General features: G+C 30.5%; 1 protein-coding gene across 3 annotated transcripts in view; it reads right to left on the reverse strand.

Annotated features, from left to right (window-relative positions):
- Nucleotides 1-5,465: 5,465 nt before the first annotated feature.
- LOC106679510 (galactosylgalactosylxylosylprotein 3-beta-glucuronosyltransferase 1) overlaps nucleotides 5,466-21,453 on the reverse strand; it is a 156,731-nt gene continuing 140,743 nt past the window's right edge. For 2 of the 3 annotated variants that reach the window (XM_067051906.1, XM_014418718.2), the window contains exons 3-9: nucleotides 20,948-21,087; nucleotides 20,185-20,344; nucleotides 19,882-20,007; nucleotides 18,307-18,498; nucleotides 16,846-16,950; nucleotides 14,642-14,742; nucleotides 5,466-5,760 (exon numbers count right to left, since the gene is read on the reverse strand). In XM_067051906.1, coding sequence (XP_066908007.1) covers nucleotides 14,644-14,742; nucleotides 16,846-16,950; nucleotides 18,307-18,498; nucleotides 19,882-20,007; nucleotides 20,185-20,344; nucleotides 20,948-21,087 — 822 coding nt within the window. In that variant the 3' untranslated portion in view covers nucleotides 5,466-5,760; nucleotides 14,642-14,643. Of the gene's footprint in view, nucleotides 6,960-14,641; nucleotides 14,743-16,845; nucleotides 16,951-18,306; nucleotides 18,499-19,881; nucleotides 20,008-20,184; nucleotides 20,345-20,947; nucleotides 21,088-21,453 lie in introns of all 3 variants that reach the window. The other variant, XM_014418720.3, reaches the window with a different exon arrangement.

Here is a 21,453-nt window from a genome sequence, read left to right on the forward strand (position 1 = left end):
TCAGCTGATCGAGAACAGCTGACCTATTGTATATATATATAGACGGACAGGCTCCGCAAATAGATCAGTCTTTGAGAGCACTTCAAGAGTTTCATTTCGCACTCCTTTCTCTCCTATTATTTTTAGTTTCACTTCAGTAAAAGATAACTAAGTAAGTTAATAAGTTAATGTAGTAACTATTTTTCTGTTCCTAAATAAACATGTGATTAATTATATGAATTTTAATCATAATGAGCCCGAGAATATAATTAAGTTTGTTTTGATTTTTATTGAATGTTAAGACTTAAATACATTGACAACAAAATAAGATTATGTTACATTACATTTAAAATAATACATTATTATTAGTTCAATCTGCTATCCTCTCATAGTATCTGCACTATTTAATAATAATAGAAGGAAATAACTACTTTGTAACAATGATTCACGATTTCATGTTGAGTTATTGTTTTTTTGTTGCAGATCATGTCCTTGAAACCTAATAGAGAAAGGGCCACAGATTTATTATTGTGAATCAAATTTTATATTAAAATGTCTTTTTATAATTGCTCTATATTCATTAATTTATGATGAAGGAAAATTAAGTTAATATTATAATTTTTTTATTTTAACAATTTATTGAGTTGATATTTTTTATTAGATTCCTTTAGCATGTAATACAAAGTTTCTTTTGATTCTCTTGTTTTAAATGTTTTTTGTACCTCTGTAGGTGGTCTCTCATCGATGTGAAAGAGGAAGAAGAAACACTTGTGCCAGATCATGGTGAGAGCTTTACTTCATCTGCCACAAATCCTTGAGAATGTCCTGTTGAATCTCAGAGCTAACATGATTTTTTAACGTGACAGTGCTTCTCACAATGCAAGAGAAGTGCGTGCCCTTCTAGATGAAGCATACCTTATTTGAGTCGGTAGGGGAGGGGACGGTTCATTGGCCTCCTAGATCTCCTGATCTGATTCCACTTGATTTTTTTGTATGGGGGCTCCTTCTCTCTAGCAATCTTAGTCCGTCCGCTTTATCTCGGCAACTAAGATTGTAACCTAACCCTTAACGGTTACACTGGTCCGTCTGCTTCATCTCGGCAACCAGTGTAATTTTCCGTCTCTCCCCAGCTCTAGTCCGTCCGCTTCATCTCGGCAACTAGAGCTGCACCTAGCCTTATTAGCTTACTAGTCCGTCCGCTTCATCTCGGCAACTAGAGCTGCACCTAGCCTTATCAGCTTTCTGATCCGTTTGCTTCATCTCGGCAACTAGTAAGCTGGCTCCTATCTTGACAGTTCTAGTCCGTCCGCTTCATCTCGGCAACTAGTAAGCTGGCTCCTATCTTGACAGTTCTAGTCCGTCCGCTTCATCTCGGCAACTAGAACTGTTACTCTACCTCAGACTCTCTCACCTAGACCTCCTCTACCCGAGTCAGTGTCCAGGGCTCATCCTCTGGTACGGCCGTTCCTAACTTATATTGAATACGCCTTGTCGTGGGCCTTCTGTAAATTGTATATTATGCTGGAGAACCGCCTAAGACCAGACAACCCTGACAGTTCATGGCTTCCAGCTTAGCTAAGTTGTTTAAGACTTTTTCATGTGATATGTTTGTTGATATGGTTAAAGTCTTCCTGCCGACAAAAAGTTGATCTGGTAATGAGGGAAGGAATGTATCTTTACGATTACAAGGACTCGTTTGAGAAACTAAAGGAGACAGTTTTACCCTCTACCTCTATCTAAAGGTAGACATCCTCCTTTGTGATATCTTTGAAAACTTTAGAGATGTTTATATGGGAGTATATTCATTGGATCCCACCTGGTACTTCTTGGGCTGGCATAGGATGCCATGCCAAAATATACTGGAATACATCTTGAACTATTTCCAGATAATACTCAATATTTGCAGGACGAACATGGGATCTGGGAAGGCATATGCCTATACAGTCTTTGCTATAGCAAAGTTGATAAGAGACATCTGAACTCAAATTGTAACCTTCAGGACAAGTCAGAGTATATGGCCTACCTTGATGCAATTAATTTGTATGTGCAGATCATGTTAAATCCCCTCCATTGGGATGCTTATTGTAGTTACATGAGACACACAATGATTTCTGCCTTTTCCCAGAGAATAGAGGGCCTCTAGGAGGAGCTAATAAGAAATCAATAGTCCATTATTTAACAGAGAACTATATAGTTCACTTCATGAACAAGTCTTGGGCCTTGGTTTCCTATTGGTCTATGATTTATACAGTCCCACTGCCATAAGTTCTTCTATTAAACTCAATATCTGAATGAGACAACTGGTGACTAACAATTCCGACAATAATTTTTTCAAATGTAAAAACAATAACTAAATGACTTTCATTTATGAGATAAAGATCGATGCCTTTTACTAAGACAGGACCAAGAACTAGACACATCAGACTTCCAATTTGGATTATGAGTTTGATTTTATAAAAATCTTGCATTGCAAATGTTATATTTTTAATTTTTATGTTTGTATGAATTCAGATTTAGTTTGTAAGTTTTTTTGTACAAATTTTTCATTGTAAATAGTAATGTCATGTTTATATATTTTTCTTTATTTTAAGCATTAAAATTCATTTAATTCCTTTATGTATTTGTTTAAACATTAATTCATTTTTGTTTGTATAAATTGAGATTTTCATCATAAATTAGTTTTTTTGCGAATTTCAATCATAAATAAAAATATATTTGAAAAAATAAAATTAAAAAATGCAATATAAAAATAAATGTTTCATTACATTTACTCATACTCTTTACTTATAATCCTTTCTCTTATTCTCTTTCAATTTCCTTGGTTTTTAATTGTAATTTTATGAGTATTTCAATAAAATGCAACTAGAAACGAGTTGTCGAGTACTGCTCATCAGGGGTTAGGGTTAATTTTAAATTAGGAAAGCTTTTATTTTAAATAATTACAACCAATTTAAAGTATTGATCAGCAGAAGATGAGTCATTTTAATTGTAAATAAGTGTTCCAAATAAGTCAATTGATGAAGAGTAGTATTAATCCGGTTTTTAAAAATTTAGTTTTGTATTTAAGCTTATATGAGAATTTAATGATCTTTTAAATGAGGATTTAGAAAATTCCCTATGAATAATTGAAATATGTAGTAACTAGTTTACCCTTGGGAGAATTCTGGCACTTGATGTATTTGCTTATCTTCATTTGAAATATATGTGATATCATGCTCTGTTTAAGGATAATAATCTTTATCATAATAAAAAACAACATAAAACTGCTACAGTAATCACTACAAACAATTGAAAAACCACCATTTTTATATTTCATTAATTTGTTAGTATGAACAGAATGAGCGAGTAAAGTTAGGCACAACCAGAGCCAGGCAGGTAAGAGGGGAAAGAAGAAAAGTAGGACAGATGTGGCAATGAATTAAGAAAGAACACTGAAGCAATAAGAAATCACCTGTCAAGTATATCCAACATCCAGTCAACATGAAATAATTAAAGTATAGAATATATTTTTTCAGGTTTACCCTCAAGATTTAGCTATCTGTATACTTATATCACCCCTGAATTGTACTCACTAGGACCTCATTGCTAGGTCATACAGGAAGGAATGTTTTAAGCTAGGAATGTGTGGTACTGTTCTTGGGCGCTGTGAAGCTACTTTAAGGGGCTCTCACACTGGCAAAAATTTGAAGATATCGGCTTTGTGCAAATATTTTGCAAGTGTGAGGAGAAAAAATATTGCACTAAAAAAAGTGGGAACCGTTATTCTGTCACTTATTATACAACCTGTGGAAACTAATTTAAGCAACCTTCACACTGGCAAAAAATGGATGGTATTTTTTTGTGCAAATATTTTGCAAGTATGTGGAGACATATTGCACAAAAAAAGTGGTGTTCAAAAGTTTTCTGTAATTGTACATTTTTGCGGACCCGGCAAAATTATGTATAAGATAGGGGAATACTTGGGGGCTGACGCAATATTGCGCTAAAAAGATGTTAAAAATTTTGTAGGGCGTTCCAAGTTTTTTGTAATTTTAGTAAATTTTTGAGGATCCGTCAAAATTTTGTAGAAGAGAGCGCAGTGTGAAAAAAGTGAAGGCAGGAAAGGAAGATGTACAATCATTTCTGCTATAATGTATTTATTTTTGTTACACGTATCTATCTACCTACTAGTTTGAAGTTTAAAAATATATTTTAATTGTCTTTTGTGTAAACTATATTTAACCATTATGAGGGAATGTTTGGGTTGTAGGGCCTACAATGATGACTCTATGGTGAAGATTAATGTAAAAATGCCCTGTCAAGTGTAGTTACTAGTTCGTACGAAAGCCAATCAATTAGTTTTGTGTGGCTGGACGTGCCTACCTGCAAAAACAGTAAGACTCTATTCTAACCATGGTGGGGGATCATGTTTTCATTTCGCTAAACCAAAAGTTCCAGTAAGAATTTAAAAATAGAACTAAGGATTCGTCCAGTGGCATAGCGTAGTGGGGGAGAACGGCCAGAACTGGGAGCATTGGCGTCACTTTTTCAGAATAAATAATAATAAAATCTTCTTAAAAGTTAAATCATTTCACTTCATGACTTTTATTTGTAACCTGTACTAAACATGATAATTCTTGCCAAAAGTTTCTTCAGAATTACTGTGTATTTTAGTTTTTTAAATTGAAATACCTAAATAGAAGGCGGAAAAATTTTCCTTTCTAGATAGATTCCTTTTTCGTCAACCCATACCAAGTAATATAAAATAGATTAAGTGGCTTACTCGACTTTAATTTTTAGATCGCTGCTTCTAGGAGCTCAGTTGTATACTCCTATACCATTGCTTTGAGCATGGTCTGAGGATCCTAATCAATAGACAGGAGAGGAGTCAAACTGGGGAATTTCAAAGTTAGAACCCAGCTCAACGTAAACAATTCATCTTATTCCACGAAGTAATCCAGACCAAGGGGGCGAAGTTGGATTGATGTTATGATGACCTCACTGGTAATAGCTTGGCAAGTCAAAGGATGGACTCCCAGAGCTGAGTTCAAACCATGTATGAGGTGATGCCTTACAATATGTAAGAGTAGGTGCAAAAATGGACGTGATCTCTCACCTGGATTACTTGGCGACAAGGGTAAGCCAGATGATGAACGGACTGCTGCCATGTTGGGGGAACATTTCGGCGAATACGGTTATATGTAAAGGAGCGGCCCTGGGTATCTATGATATATGTCCCCCAAAGCCAAAGTTGGCTATGATTCAGAGAGCGATTGTCTGTATTTTAATCTGCTTCAATAGAGATTTCCTCTGTATTCACAAAGTATAGATAGATGGCTGTCTTGGATTTAAAACTTAGTTCTGGTTCAATAAACTTACCTTCATCGAAAACATTAAATATAAAATACCATAATGCAAATGGGAATAACACACGGCATCAATAAAAATACTTCAGATCAGTATAAATCATCTACTATTATTAATTTTTAGATTAAAATAAAAATCTCTAGGCGATAAAATATGTGATATTTAATTTACGTAAGAACGACGGTATCTTCCATAAGAGAAACTGGGCCTTCTTATAGGGTTTATAGGCTCTATGAGATTTATTGCATTCTCGACGGATCGACTGATGTCGTCAAAATCTTCTATGCTTATCCCTTTCATTTCTGTGTATTCCCTTTCCATTCCTTTAATCAAATCCCGGTAGGGATTATCTTCACCCTTAATGCGAGCTAATACAGATGGGGACAGCCAAACAGTCGCTTTATCTTCTTCCTCTTTTCCTAACGTCGTCCCCATCTATCAAACAAAGTCTTTAAATAATTAATGACACGTTCCACATATTTTAAAATTAAATAAAAGAAAAATTGTAATCACATAAGCTATAAGTGGCATGTTTTCATGGCTTCACTTTACGATAATAATATAATTTAAAAAAACGGAACTTTCCAATATCGGAATAAGCGTCCCAGAAGTGGCTATATTTACTTTGGATAGAAAACTCCTCCAGTTATCATATCGCTGCTTTGCTTTGATAGTGACACCTACCGGCACAATTCTACCACCTACTTTGCTGATATTTACGTTTCTTTTCAAACTTCCTGTCTTCATTTTGTTCCTTTTTATATTGAAACTTGTGCAAATTTAATGTAATAGCCTACAAAAGTCACAAGGACACTGCATGTGCTATTTGCAGCAAGCAGCAAAGGTGTAGATCCAGCATAAGACTTTAGTGTAGTAGTGTTATAGAGTATAATATGTATATTTAGTGTAGTAGTGTTATAGAGTATAATATCCATATTTTTAAAGAAACAACACCTCTCAGAAAACTTAAGTGTTTAACAAGGTTGGGTAAGCTTTGAAAATTTCAACTACAGTATGAATTGGCTGAATATAACCACTAGCTGCCTGCATCCAGACATGATTAACAAGAAAATATGGATAGAGTACCAACTTTTTAAAAGTCATCTCAGCACCATGGTCTGGACTACTTATGCTGGATCTGCACATTTTCCACTTGCTGCAAATCCAAGTGGATTACATCTGTGTAGCTAGAAATCTATTTACCATTTTTTTTTACTTTCTTGAAATATAATATTATAACTTGTATTTTTATCAGTGATTAAAACAGCCATCAAGTAGAAGACTTAAAACTAGTTTTTTTGTTTTTTTTTATGGTCCTTTTGTTTTTCCACATAAATTTTTGGATGTTATGCAGTTAATCAGATGCACTTAGTCATGCATAGTGCATCTAGCATGAGTTTGCCTGCAGGTAAAGAGTAACGGGAAATGTGTGCTGGCAGACATTCTCCGCCAACTCCCCACTCTTATGTATCAGGTCTGTTCCAACAGCCATTTCTGACAGTCCAGAGCATGCATAGTTTGTTTTTCCATCTCAAAATCTGTTCTGCACATGCTCAATAAAGTTCTGGAAAGTCAGGAGTCATTGTTGCAACAGACCTACTCAGTTAGCTGGACTTCCTTTCCTTGATGTACTTCTGCAATTTTACAAATCAAAATTCCTCGTATCAGTTTTTTCAAAACTATTTTTCATTAATACAGCAATATTATAAGTTTAGCAAGCCAGTTTAACTAGTTAGAGGGAAAAATATCCACTTTCAAACCAAAAACTTAATTATAAACATATTTAAATTTATGAAAACAGAGGCAGAGTGGTCCAATCCATGTTTCTGCTGTTATGAAAAGAGCCCCAGGATACAGGTGTCTCTCAACACCCTTTGAGAAACATTATTGTAGTAAACTACAGATAAAATACAGGACCGCATCTTGGAATAAACCTTTTATTCCCAGTAGGAGGTGGGTGTGCTAGTTCCCTCTGCTACAGGCAAACTCATCTTATATATAAGTAGAGATATATACGCAGTATAATCATCATGTGTATGAAATGGGCAGGTATGGATCACATTTGATTTGGGTGAAACTGCATGGCACAGAATTTTAATAGTTAGATCTAATTTAATTTGAATTGACTTACCTTTAAAGCAAGTATTATTTCCTAATTGGAAAGATTTAAAAAATTGTAAATATAAAAGTGTTCACCAAAAACATGGCATAAAAACAGATGGGGTTCACATGGCAACTGTAATACTAAAAATTCTTTGACAATTATATTTCATAAAGTTACAATTTTTACTAAATTTTTCGATGAAACATTTTAATCAATACGAAAATCCTAAAATAAAAAATATGTAAAAGCAGTTGTTTTAATATTTATTTTAATGCAAGATCTTGTTTATTATATATATTTTTTCATACAATATGAAGCTTATAATAATAGTACAAATCAATAAATAATATAATCAGACTAGAATTCTAGAAGTATTTTGCTATAAAAAGGCACATATTCTAAACTTACTTGAGCATTAAATATAGACGATCATATTGAATGAAACAAATAATAATCGAATATTCTAAAAATAACTGTAACATTTTTGTCACTTACAGTTATGATGAAAAACAAAATAAAGATGAATAACATAAAAGTAAGGTGAATAAACAAACCAAAAAGAAAATTCAAATAATTTATAGAATATCTTCACAGACCATTACTACAAAAAAAAAAAAAGATAAAAAGAAAAAATAGTGCATATTAAACAACATTGAGTCGTTCACTATTCATTCACCTTAGATTGCACAATACAAAATTTATGCTAAAAAATAAATGAAATATTACAATAAATTCACACAGAATGTAAAATACAATCCCTCATATATTGGAATAAAAATATTACAATTACTTATCAAATAAATTTTCAGAATAGTAATGGCTAAAAAACAGTAATAACAATCATCCATAATTAAATTCCATCATTAATGGTATGAATAATTAAGTTACAGTTGATTACATTTACAAAAAAAATATGTGAAGTCTGTCCACCATTAAAAGAATTAATATGAAAAAAATTACCTCAAGAATTTAAACCAAAATTTGTAAGGTCAATAACCGAAATATTATTTTAGATTGCTCAATTATTTCATTAAGAGAATAATTTAAGCATTTGAAAAAAAAAAAAAGAAGAAAATACTGCTAAGTACATATGTCAGTATAATAGGTTTCCTCACCATTTCTACTGGGTTAGTGTGTTACAGAATAACCTATATTCCTATATTTCAAGGTTTAAGAATAAATCTTATTATTTTTACTTTTTAATTAATTTGATTTGTTGTTTTTGAATAAAATTTATGGGAGGAGTGGAATTTGAAATATGCTTATCAATAAAAATATTTCTCCATACCGTGCAGGGAAAGTGGTGCATGGATTCAGACAAAATTGATATGAAACAAAACAGGTACCAACCAGCACAATCTCCGAATAAAAATTTTACTAAAAGTGGTTAAACAGCTGAATTGATTATAAGCAAACATCACTTTGACTACATACAGACATGGAACTGAATTTGTTTTTTATGTCTAAAATGTCAAATGCGAGCCAATATTTTCTATTCTCAGGGCATATTTATTTCATTTCACCCAAAGCATCACTACCTTCGGTAGTGAGGAAGCAATATTAGAAATTTAATGTTTGCTTATTAATATTTTAATTTTGAGGGATTGTAATAATAAAAAAAAGGATCAAAAGAAAGATATAAAGGAGATGGTCAAGGGATGTGGCCAAGAAAAATAAAAAAATAGCTTTCAACTATTTATTAGCCAATGTTTTACACCAACTGTTTAGGTCTTCATCACATCAGTCCTGAGGAACCACAGTTGGTCAAAACGTCAAATAAATACTTTAAAACAATGTTTTGTTTCTTCTTTACCGCACCCCTGACTATCTCCTTCATATTCACTTGTGGTCAATCATTTATATACATAAAAGAAAGATATTTATGAAAAATTACTTATAAGTCAAGTAAAAATGAACTTAAGTTTTTAATAAGAACAATTTTTTATTTTAGCATTGCCATTAATGGAAGATTTTTGTTATAGAAAAACATATTAATGAATTCATAAATTCTCATAAAATGATAATGTTAATATTAATTACAAAGGGGAAAAAAAGTTCATAAAGAATTTAAAAAAAAAAAAAAAATACAAGTTATTTTCTAATATTTTATAAAACAAATTTTCTTTATTTTTATTTTTTATTAAAACTGAACTACTACTTTAATTGAGGGTAAATTTTTGAAACGAGCTGTTCATTCTTAAATTTTTAATTTTTAAATCAACAGTCAGGTACTAGATCATTATGACGTAAACAATTTATTTTTCAAATCAATTAAATTACTAGTGATCAGAGAAATTGTCTTATCCTTGATAATCTAGTACCAAATTCATTACGTTAAAAAAAATAATAATAAAAAATTGAAAATTAAATTGGCTGGTTATGTGTGGATTCTAGAACTTAACATTTTTGTTGAATGTTGAAAATATATTAATTATACAGTACTTCGAAATTAACATACATGAAACATGAAGCCAGTATGGGAATTAAGGATCCAAAGTGAAAGTAAATTAACAGAAAAGGAATTTTTTTTAAAAGACAATTTTCATATTTATGATTCTTTTAACTAAAATGATTTTAATTGGTCAGATGAGATCATAAAGGATATAAACGTTTTATCTCAAACAATTATATTGTTTCAGCCAAAAACAGACTAATTTCAAATACAAGTTATGCTTAACTTATGCTAATTATAATAAATTATAAACATTTTAAAATTTTTACATTTGCTATAACTCCCTTTTCGTGTAACAAAAATAACTATATAATTGCAATTATTTATTTAAATTAATTTTATTACAGCCTAAGATTGTAAGTGTTAAATAGATTGTATAACACAAAAATTAAGCATATCATAATTTGATCCATCTCCTATTAATGACACAGTATTATTATTTTCCAGTTAGATTATTCAAATTAATCCTTTATAAAAAGAAAAAACTACAAAAAATAGTAAAAATAAATTATCATCCATTTAAAACAGCTAAGTACTAATAAATAATATACATTAAGAGGTCAAAAAACGTAACTTAAAATAGCAAATTTTTAAAACGAGATATGCTTGACAATGAACTGTGATATGTCTCTTTTAAAACATTTTACAGACAGACAAAATTATACTAATATTATAAATATACTATATATTTTCTCAGTGACATTTAAATAGAAAAAAAATAACACAAAAAAAAAAAAATGAATAAACCAATAGGGAGGGATGTAACACTACAGTAGAGATTCACAAACGATGGCACATTAACTAATATAACCTTAAAACTCAGTTAATGAAATATTCTTATCTTCTCCTTCCTCTAAATCTAGAATACAATTAATTTATCTAAACCTCAATGATTTTTTACAGTGATGAAATTATAATCAAAAAATAAAACATCCTACGATTTGTGTATAATACAAACAATATAATCTGGTTAACATCAATCTAGCACCTTTCTCATCGTCTTGCATTATAATTCTTACTTTAACAGTCTTAGAGGATCTCATATTTATTAGGATATATAATTAATTTTCTATTTAAAATATGAATAGTACATTTATTTGGAAAACTAAAGATAAAAAATGTCTAATAACTCAACTTTCAGAAAAAAAAAAAAAATTAATTTGTTCTTAGACAAGAAAAAAAAAAGGGGGCGAAATGTACATTAACAAATGTGTGTGTATTGCAAATGTAAATATAAATGTATATACAGTGAAATTTCTCAAATTGTTGAATCTTAGATAGTAATAATTATATAGAACAAAAAGTTAACTTATTTAGCTATAATTTCGAACAAGGTTCTCGTGTTTAAGGAAAGACCAAAGTGTTTTTGTTTACTTCTAAAGGAAGTAGTATAGACAATTTTCACTGAAGTTATTTATTCTTAAAAAAAAAAAAATAATAAAATAATTTTATAAGAAAAATCAAAAATCAAAATATTTTTAGGAATTCAATATTTAAAGAACTAGGTCTAAAAAGGTTTTAAAATTTCTTCAAACTTTTCAGAGATTCGGCGTACAAGAGTCTGACTGATTTATTGCTATTGTCATTTGTAAGACCAGTTAATTTGGTCAGATAGAAACATTGTTTTATAGAAATAACTCCCATTATAAACTATAATATATATATATATATATCTGAAAAATCAGATTTTATTTATAAAAATTATTTTTAATGAATAGTTGTTAATTATAAATCAGAATGATCATAATATACATCGATTAAAATGGACCAATAGTAGTGATTTTTCGATTTAAATGGACCAATCTACTATTTAATCTTATATCTATAGTTCAAATATGCTTTCTAGAAAACCTAACGACTCATTGATTCAGTTCCTCAACTAAAATGAATTTCTTCCTTCCATGCCAATACCTTCATTTTTAAATGTGTACATATTTTTTTAAATCAAAGAATTGAAGCCTTTAATGTTTTACTCAAAAGTAATAAAGCTTGGCAGATTTAAAAAAAAAAAATATTTTAAAAACTAAAAATCATGAATAAACAAACTAACTTAAAGAAAAATGTGTGGTATTTAAATTAGTTCATCCTAAAAGTTATTTTACATTAAAAGATAATTTACCTAAATATTATAAATGTGATTTACTAGTATAGATAATAAAAGAGATTTAAATTTAAATCCATGATAAATAAATGTGTGAAACAACATCCATCATAAGATAATTACCCCTTACTTGGGAACAGCTTCTAAATTTATAATTTTTAAAAATAATATATATACAACAGCAGATTATTTACCTATCACCCATCTTTAAGCTAAGTATAAATCTATTTCTAAAAGAACAGCAAAAGAATAATAATAATAATAATGTGAAAAATATATTTATCTATACAAATAAATAAAATCAAAATAAGATACTTCCATTTAGGTTGAGAGGAAGGAGATCTAAGAACCTCTGTTTTTAAGCAAAGGAATGGATGACAGGCAAATGCTAACATGCTATTAACATTTAATTTCATAATTAAATCTTTATGTTCACTACAATAAAAATAAATATAATTACCAGCTCATTCATCACAATTCCTACTGGAAATTAACTTAAATACATGACCATAATAAGTTTAATAATCATAATAAAATTTAGATAAAAAAAAAGGCATACTTCATGACAGATTTAGTTTCAATACGATTAAGAATAAATATGGTATTCATACATTGATTTTCTTTTTAAAATAAAAATAGGTACTCACCTATTAGCCACACTCAAAGTTTATGGTATCCTACAATATAACCTTCATTGGTCATGTATGCATAAAGTTTTAAAAGGTGGGATATTTTTGAGACTCTTTAAAATGATTAAGATCTGGGAATTATCCACTAGAGAAGATACAATGACACAATACTTTCAATTTTGTGGTATTATCCCATCGAAAAACATGTGCAAGAATGTTTATGATAAGTGTATTAATTTTTGTGAAAAAAAAAAAACAAACAAAAAAACAATGGAAGTATGGTTGGTAATGTTGCTATAAATCAGGTTAGGTATGGTGTCAGGTTATGAGGTACAAGTTTCAGCATGGCTAATACATAAGTACCGAAAAAAATAATATGAACAAAAAATCAGGAACCAAAACAGCTATCTAACCTACACAGTTTAATTTAAACTTAGTTTTGTCTTTCATAATATTTTTCCTTAAGTTAGTTCTTCAGCACTAATTTCTTAAGGATGTATTAAAAACTTTCCAAGGGAATACAAACTTTAATAAAATTTATATAATAACAGTGATAGGAAATGATTCTTGTTTAGTTCATGAAAAATCCACCGAATGAATAAATACTTTTTAACTAGGCTAGAATAGGTTGGTAACCCATAGAAAAACATGTCTTTCCTGATGAGTGTATGAACTGGTGAGAGTATGAACAGAGATACATACAAACCCTAATAAGTAAAAACTCTCGCAGAATGTTTTTTTAAAAACATATTCTGGAAACCTATACCATTTTAACCACATTTTAAAATAACTATCCGATTCCGTCAACAAATCTTCCTCTCTAGTTTCATTCAAATATCTTTTTCTTTTCTTAATCCCGACATGTGTTTTACTTACAACACAATTTTACATATTTTCTTTAAATATTTTATTTTTGGAATTTTTTATTACAACAGTTATTTGAATGGGAACTTGTAATTAATTATAATATGGTAAATCAATTATTTCTTTGCTTATCTGTATATAACAACTTTTATTTTAAATTATGTACAATGGAAGTTAAAAAAATATTACTACAATGGAAGTTTAATATCTGAATCACCCCAAAATCCAAAACAGATAGAAAAAAAAGCTAATAAAATCATAAGTATTATAATTATCTTACATTATGTTCGCCTTAAAAAAAAAATTTCAGAGCCTTGAAAAAGATGGTTTTAACTTCCAAATCACCGAAAATTTCGGACTATTTTGTTGTGAAAATAATTAAAAATTAATTTCTGAATAATGATTATTAACTATTGTTAAAATAACTGATTAATGATTAAAGAATTTATCTTTTTTCCCCCTGTTTGGTAATCTGAATTTTTCGCTAATCCAAACCACTTTGGTTTAAACTATTTCAGATTACTGAGAGCCTACAGAACACATATAAAAGCCTGAAAATTAAAGTTTTGTTTTATAATATGTTTAATTGGATTTCACCGAAATAAGAATAAAAAAAAAATTTCTTCTATCTTATGATAAACGTTAAGATTGTTTTAGTTTCTGAAAAAAATGTCAATACATAATAACATCCCAATTTTTTCCATAAAACAACTACTTTTAGAAATTTAAAAATATTTAATTATTTTTTAAACCTGAGTCAGGGTATAAAATATAAGACAGTAAACTAAATAAAAAATGAACTATGAACAGAAAAAAAAAAATAAAACTATTAAGGAAATTATTTTTTTAACAGAAACAAAACATTCTATAATAAATAAGTACAAATAATTTGTTCCATTGCCTCAAGAGCAAATTAAACAATATCACATAGCATATACCTAATAATTTAGGGAGTATTTTAAAGGACAAACACTTTCAACACCTTATTCATTTCCATGTATATAAATATACACAAGACATCAATTACATTTACATATTTACATTAAATTTAAACATTATTATTGATAAATGTAATACACATCGAGTTGTCTTTTCTTTTTTTTTTTGTTTTTAATAATTTAAATATAAATAAAAGCTTTTATTTAAAAATATCACATACCACCCACCTTCACACCTCCATACCTGCATCCGACCGAAGGCCACGCAATTTTATTTTGTTCTCTTCTGTAAGCTTCGGTGCTTCTGTTCTAGTATGCCAAACTAGTACCTATAATTGAAGTAATATATATGAAGTATTTTACATCTCTAATCAATGTACTATAAATGAAAAATAAGTAACTGAAACAGTCTCAAACCGGCAAACAGTATTTTTTAATCTTTCAAATATTTATTTCTATAAGAAAATTGGCTCTACTTTTACAAATATGTCTTAGAAACATCCTAAGAAAATAAAAGTCAAATATTATCTTTTGTTTTAATGTTTAATAGATGGGGGGGGGAGGAGGGGGATACCCACTATCCCTCTAACAGCATACCAACCTCTATTCTACAAATTATAACAGCTGTTCATTTAATTGTATTCCTTGTTGCTCAAATCATTTAACTGTAATTTACAAGTATTCTGTAGTTAAGATTATTTTTTCAATATAGTGTAAGCAGGAATATAAATAAATTTCAAGTCTTTATCAGCATTTTAATTTTCCCAGCCTGATCCAGCTCTCCTAAAGGTGTAGAGTGTGGACACAACCATCTCCTCCTACCCATAGGAGCACAGTGTATCCATGGACATACTTCTTATTAGGTCATTCCCTTTCTTGCTCCTGTACTCTGATCAATCCGCCGATTTGTGCTGCTTAGCCTGCAACAGCACTCCAACTCAGTGATCATCAAGGTGACTTAAGTTTTCAGATACCAAAGGATCTTGTGGAGCTCTTCCTTTTCTCGTGCAAACATGGGATATAGAAGAAAGCATGTTTCACTGTTCCATCAGCTTGAAGTGGGCTAAATAGGCTATGAAGCAACTATGCCCAATAAGGATTGGGTAACAGTGAACCTCCCTCTATTTTCAGGACATCCATGGGACTGTCAGGAATCATGGATCCATATACCCGAAGGTGATGCTTTAAAGCTCTGCTATATTTCAGGAATATAATTTCCCTTTTTTACTAAAACAGCTCTCAGGTGAGTACATGGCTCTTCTTCTCTTTGTCATGGATGAACTGAATGAACATCTATTTGTGTTGGACCATTTGTATTTGTAGGCACCAGATGTCAATCCAAAAGAAGTCAATAGAGTGACAGCAGAGCACATCTTTGATGTACACTAATACTGCAAAACGAAGCTTCTGTTCAGATTGGTGCTGCATACAATTGAGTGGAAATGATTACACTAGCCAGAAGCCTCCTCCAACTTTGGTTGGACATAACAAAATTTTTCATAATTCACATGTGACTTGTGCTGCTCTGCGGCCAAATACAGTAGATGTGTTTGAATCAAAGTTTGACATTTATCTGTATACCGAGATATGCAATGGATAAATTGGAGTGAACATCAAACTCTCTAATGGTCGGCCTGAGGGTCTCCCTACCTTTCCTACTGCTGAATAGTACCACTAGTAGTAGTTCCTGTTCAGCCAGCTTAAGGCCTACCATTATAACAACTGTCGTGTTTGCATAAGGTTTCTTCTCCAGGATTTAGGAACCAAGCTTAGTAGCTTTTTTTATGGCATAGGGAGCCTGAACACTGCTACATACATTGGATTCCACAGGAAGGGTTCTAAAATAAAACTCTGAGGAAGACAATCTGTGATTTTGGAATTTTTCAATCCAGCTTCAGAATCACATTAATCTAAATTCTATCTTTGAAATAATTCAAAACAATCCTTATAGGGTGTTGTGGTTCTTATATTCTTCATAATCCTTTTGTTTCTCTGAGTGTATGCATTGGTTTTTACACATAAAAACGCTAATACTAATAATTCAATTGGTGGTCCAAATAAGGTTAGCAGGATATTAGCATGTAACGTAATTTAATTTACATGTAATTTATTTGACAAAAAAGCCATTATCAAATTAAGCCAGAAGCAATTTCCTAAATTGTATAATTACATTTACTAAATTACTAGGCAGGTTTGACAGGTTAAAGCTTTAACTGGCCTATGTTAATGTTAGCAGAAAATGTATAAGACATAATCACACAGCCTTGTACAATAGTCTTATTTCTTTCCTAACCAACTCTAACCAGGAATTTTATACTCATATAATAGTTTATAACGCCATTGTATCAGTTTTATTCATTAGACGGCTTTAAAAAAAAAAAAATCTGTAAACATCAAAGCAAAGTTAACTATTCTAGATCAATAAAAATTACCTGTGTGCAGTTGTCTGCTTTAGGTTCTAGATGATCCTTCGTTGTTAGTTGTTCTAGAATATGACTTTCCAAGAAGCCTCCACTTACGTTAAAAGAAAAATATGCCTGAAAAAATAGATCAGATTAAATTGACTTATCAACAAATCAAATTTAATAGTTTTCCTATCATTTGAAAAACAAATATTATATCATAAGAGGTTTGTTATGCCAAACCCTGTAAATTTGGTTTTTAAATTTTTTTTTGTGTTAAAGTCCTCTCTGAGAAGACTATGGCTAAAACAGTTCGTTTCAAAACCTTTTAAAACTAGGTTAAAAAACAAAAAAATTTCCTTGTTATGCTAAACCCTATCAAATCCATACTTAAACAGATGGCCGCTAAATGTACCACAGTAACACTAATGTTCCTATCAGTTCATTACAATCTGTTGCAAACAATGAGACATATACTATTGTTCTGAATTGTGAATATTTTGTCATGATATTTAAATTGTATTCTAAACGAATTCATATGTGAATTTGTCAGAAGAACCTTTTAAAGTTAAGCCAAGTCCAAAAATGTGGACCAGGTAAAAGAAAACGAGATAACTTTATTCAGCTCTAGAAACCAATTCATAAGTTGGACTGTAAAAACCTGAAGAAAACAGTTTTTGTTGGGAATTACTTTTATGGAAGGACTAGGAAAAATATCATAGATCGTTTTACTCAACCACAGAAAAGATGAAACAGGAAACACTTATTCTAAAATATACTTATTATTTTTTCGTCAAGCATGTGCCTCCGATTCCTACACAAAGGCCTCAGGTGGTTTCCCTTGGACATTAGCTGACTGAGATCGCTCTTCATCAAGACATAAGCCCTGTTTTTTTTGCAGCGTGGCCCTCATTCATCATAGTTGGTACAATATTCTTGGTAGTCTCTCATAAATTACAACTCAGAAATAGGATATCAATATTCTTAGCATGTTCTAAAAGCGTATCTCTGAGTTATTTCCTCAGGGTAGCCTCTTTTGGGGTTGCTACTCATAACTTGGACAATTCCTCTAATGTGTTCTCCTAGAGGTTTGTCTTCTATTTTCTAAGGTCTTTATTGAGGAAAATTTCATTCAGAGGTTCTAAGGTAGATTCCCCCTTAGACTGAGGTATTTCCTCAGTTTAAGACCTGTATCGTCTAATATGAGATAGTGTTCTGTGTTGAGATTGTGTTCTGTAGTCTCTAGTGACCCATAGCAGAGTAAACCACTAAAGTACCATCAACCTGGCCCTCTGTGCGAGAGATTCTGATTCCAAGGAGAGGAAAAATATCCAAGGATACTCACAATTATTTAATAAAACTGTCAGTGTTGCTGGGTATCTTATCTCTCAAAAAGTGCCCCCAATATTACTGAATATTATGATCATATTAGATATTAACTGCTAAATATAAACAAGTAAATACAGGATAAGGGTTTGAAGATGAACTTACCGTTGACCGCCTTATGATATGCCCTAGGTTAATGGCGAAACCTGCCATATCAATAGGAAAAGGTCTATCAGGTCTCCATACAGAATTCCAACCAATGACTTTACCTGTGGTCAAATTGAGGAGAGGCTTTTCAACCATAAGACCACCGACCAAACCAACTGGCCATACACTGACTTCCTTTGTTGATCTCATCTATTACAACAGCGAAAATAATGTTTTTAATAAAGTTTATGGATAAAAAAGTTTTTAATAAAGATTAAAAGTTAAGTTATGTGTTTAATAACATAAGTAGAGCTTTAATATTTTTTAATTGAAAACAATTATTCACAACATGCTTCTTGCCTTGTTTTCTGTGAAAGTTTGAATAATTGATTCAAAATACTATGTTGTTGCAAATATAGACTTAATAGATAAAATTTTCTTTCTTCTTTGAACTATAAATAACTATAAATTAAGCTACACTGTTCAAGTATTTATGAAATTAAATTTATTAGAAACTCAAATCTGTTTACACTGATTATCAGGATTGGGTTCTCGATCCCATTAAATACTCAAGTAAATCCTCATTATTTGTACATAGCTGATATTTAAACAAACAAGTTAGGATTGGTGATGGTCAGTTATTCTCACTTCTATACAGTATACGATTGTTAGTTTTTCTCACAAGGAGTAATTTTCTTGTGAAAGGAATAATTCCTGTTTTCTTTAAAATTTTCAGCTAAATATCCGGATAAACAAATAAATTTACTTTCTTATCACAGACTCTTCTTAATGTGATGCCAATACGTTGAAGAGGAATTTACTATATTCAAAACAAAATACCTCACAACACAATCCTCCAGTTACAAAGCAATATTTCTGATAATATACGTAATTCGAACACTCGATAAATTAATTTAAACAATATTCCATTGCGTAATGATCGATAGGGATTACTTTTAATAAACCAAATTTGAAAACATCACGACCCTAGTCCTAGGAGCTGTGAATAAAAAAAAAGTTTTATATTATTTTAGCATTATTGTAAGTTATTGTTTCCTGACATTGCTCTGTATGCATTTGAAAGATATAAATAAATTGATAGGAGAAAGATATAAGTAGTAGAGGAAAGTATAAGAAGTGAGAATGTAAAAAAAACAAATAAGAAAAAAATTTTGCTGATTGCAGTAAATAAGTTTATATCTATTAAAAATTATAAAAGTCAAAAGAAGCTTCCAGTAAAGTGGGCCAAAATATATTTTATCACAAAAAAACCAAGTTAGATTCGTTTTTTGCGTCTATCGAAACTCTTACAATTTAAAAAAAAAAAATTGTATTTGTTATGGCAATTTTATATCTGAGAGCATGGAAATATATGGAACCAAATCATAAAAAGAATAATGGGGATATCGATCGATACAGACAATTTCTATATGTATACAGCCAATCAAACAACAAAAATATTCCTCAAGAATCGTGAAATTAAACAGAATTAGAATTAAACTTTATGTCTTTTATGTTTAATCAGACTGAACTAAAGCAACATTAGGTCAGGTATAGCTACTTAGCAAATAAAATTAAAAAATAAGAACTCACCTCTTCAAATATTTGTATTGAGTAGGTATTGTCATCATCGGCAAAATAGACAACACCTTTATCTTTTTCTGATCTGTTTTTCCTTAGCCATTTCAGTGCTTCATTCCTTTGTGTGACTCCCCTTGACTAATTCCGATTGGAACCTACCAACATCAGTACACCTTTAGGTCCGAATTTTACTATTTATAGCAGCTATCTTTAAAGTTAATGAGTTCCACCAAGCAGAGTAACTCTAAATATTTAATTTAAAAGGACAATCTAAATAAAAAAGTGTTAAGTACAAAGGGAGTAAACAATACTCACAGCACCCTTCCGCCGATATTTTTGTGGCGTCTGGGATAACAAATGTGTATAGTTGAGGGTCGTTCGGGCAAGTAGATTTTCAACAAGCATTGATTTCTTTGGTGCATCTTCGATAACGATCCAATGCAAGTTATTGATGAGCATCAGTGTCTGTGAAAGCCTGATAAATCAAATGAAAATAATGATTCAGAAGTGATTTTGTAGGAATTAACTGCTAAAAAGATACAATGCTTATGACCAAAATAAGTTATAATGGTTACAATAATAGGTAAAATACATAATGGAATAATATTGAACCTTTGGTGACAAAGACATACATCCACATTTTTATAAAATGAGTTAGTAATAATACCTTAGTATTTACAGAAGCCAACTATATTTAGCGTAAAAAGACAGATTTGAGACTCTTCCTTTTTTGTATTAAATCAAAGATATGTCTTTGTGGCAATTGATTGAGTAACTTTATAATAGGTTACATCAAAATCAAAAATTGTGGCTAAATTTGTAATCAATGACTTCTTGTACTTTAATATTATATATTATTATAATACATATTACATCATAGACATAGTCTTTGATCATTTATGCCCCAAGTAATACAAAGATATTTTATTTGATAAGAATTTTGATTAAACATAAAACTTAAAAAAAATAAATAATGTTTACTCCATCACACTGATTTGATGGATCTGGATGAAGAGAAACAAAATTATACACAAAAAATTTCAATTCAATAAATAAGTATTCATCAATAAATTCATACCTAGTGAGTTCAGCTTTTTGTACTGGGCGTGCATACGTAGGTGTAATAACATAGATTATAGGAACATCCGGGTCCCAGTGCTGACAATCCCTTTGGCACATTTTCAACCTATCGAGTATCTGCTCTCGTGTCTCGCGCAACTGTTACAAATTAAACAAAATGATGTTATGGCGACATATAATTGAAATAATGAAGGATAAGACACAACTGGATGGTGGTCAACAAAAGAATACCAAAATAGAAAAAAACTATTTATTTTTAACTTAATAAGTAATAAATAGTTTTTACTTTAAGAAATTCCTTTTTTGACCACAAACGAGGCTATCATATTCTTCATTATCTATTTAGTCAACTAATTTACATTCAATACAAATAAAGTAATAATAAAAACATAAACTGATCATAGGAGAAAATCAAATGAAGGGTCTTGGGAACAGTAGATTGTCAGAGTATTGATCTTAGGTTTTGAGGGAGATGGAATCATTTAATGTCTGTCTAACCACAGT

Source organism: Halyomorpha halys, unplaced genomic scaffold (assembly GCF_000696795.3).
Source record: "Halyomorpha halys isolate HHAL.00 unplaced genomic scaffold, Hhal_1.1 Scaffold207.1, whole genome shotgun sequence".
Taxonomy (NCBI): domain Eukaryota; kingdom Metazoa; phylum Arthropoda; class Insecta; order Hemiptera; family Pentatomidae; genus Halyomorpha; species Halyomorpha halys.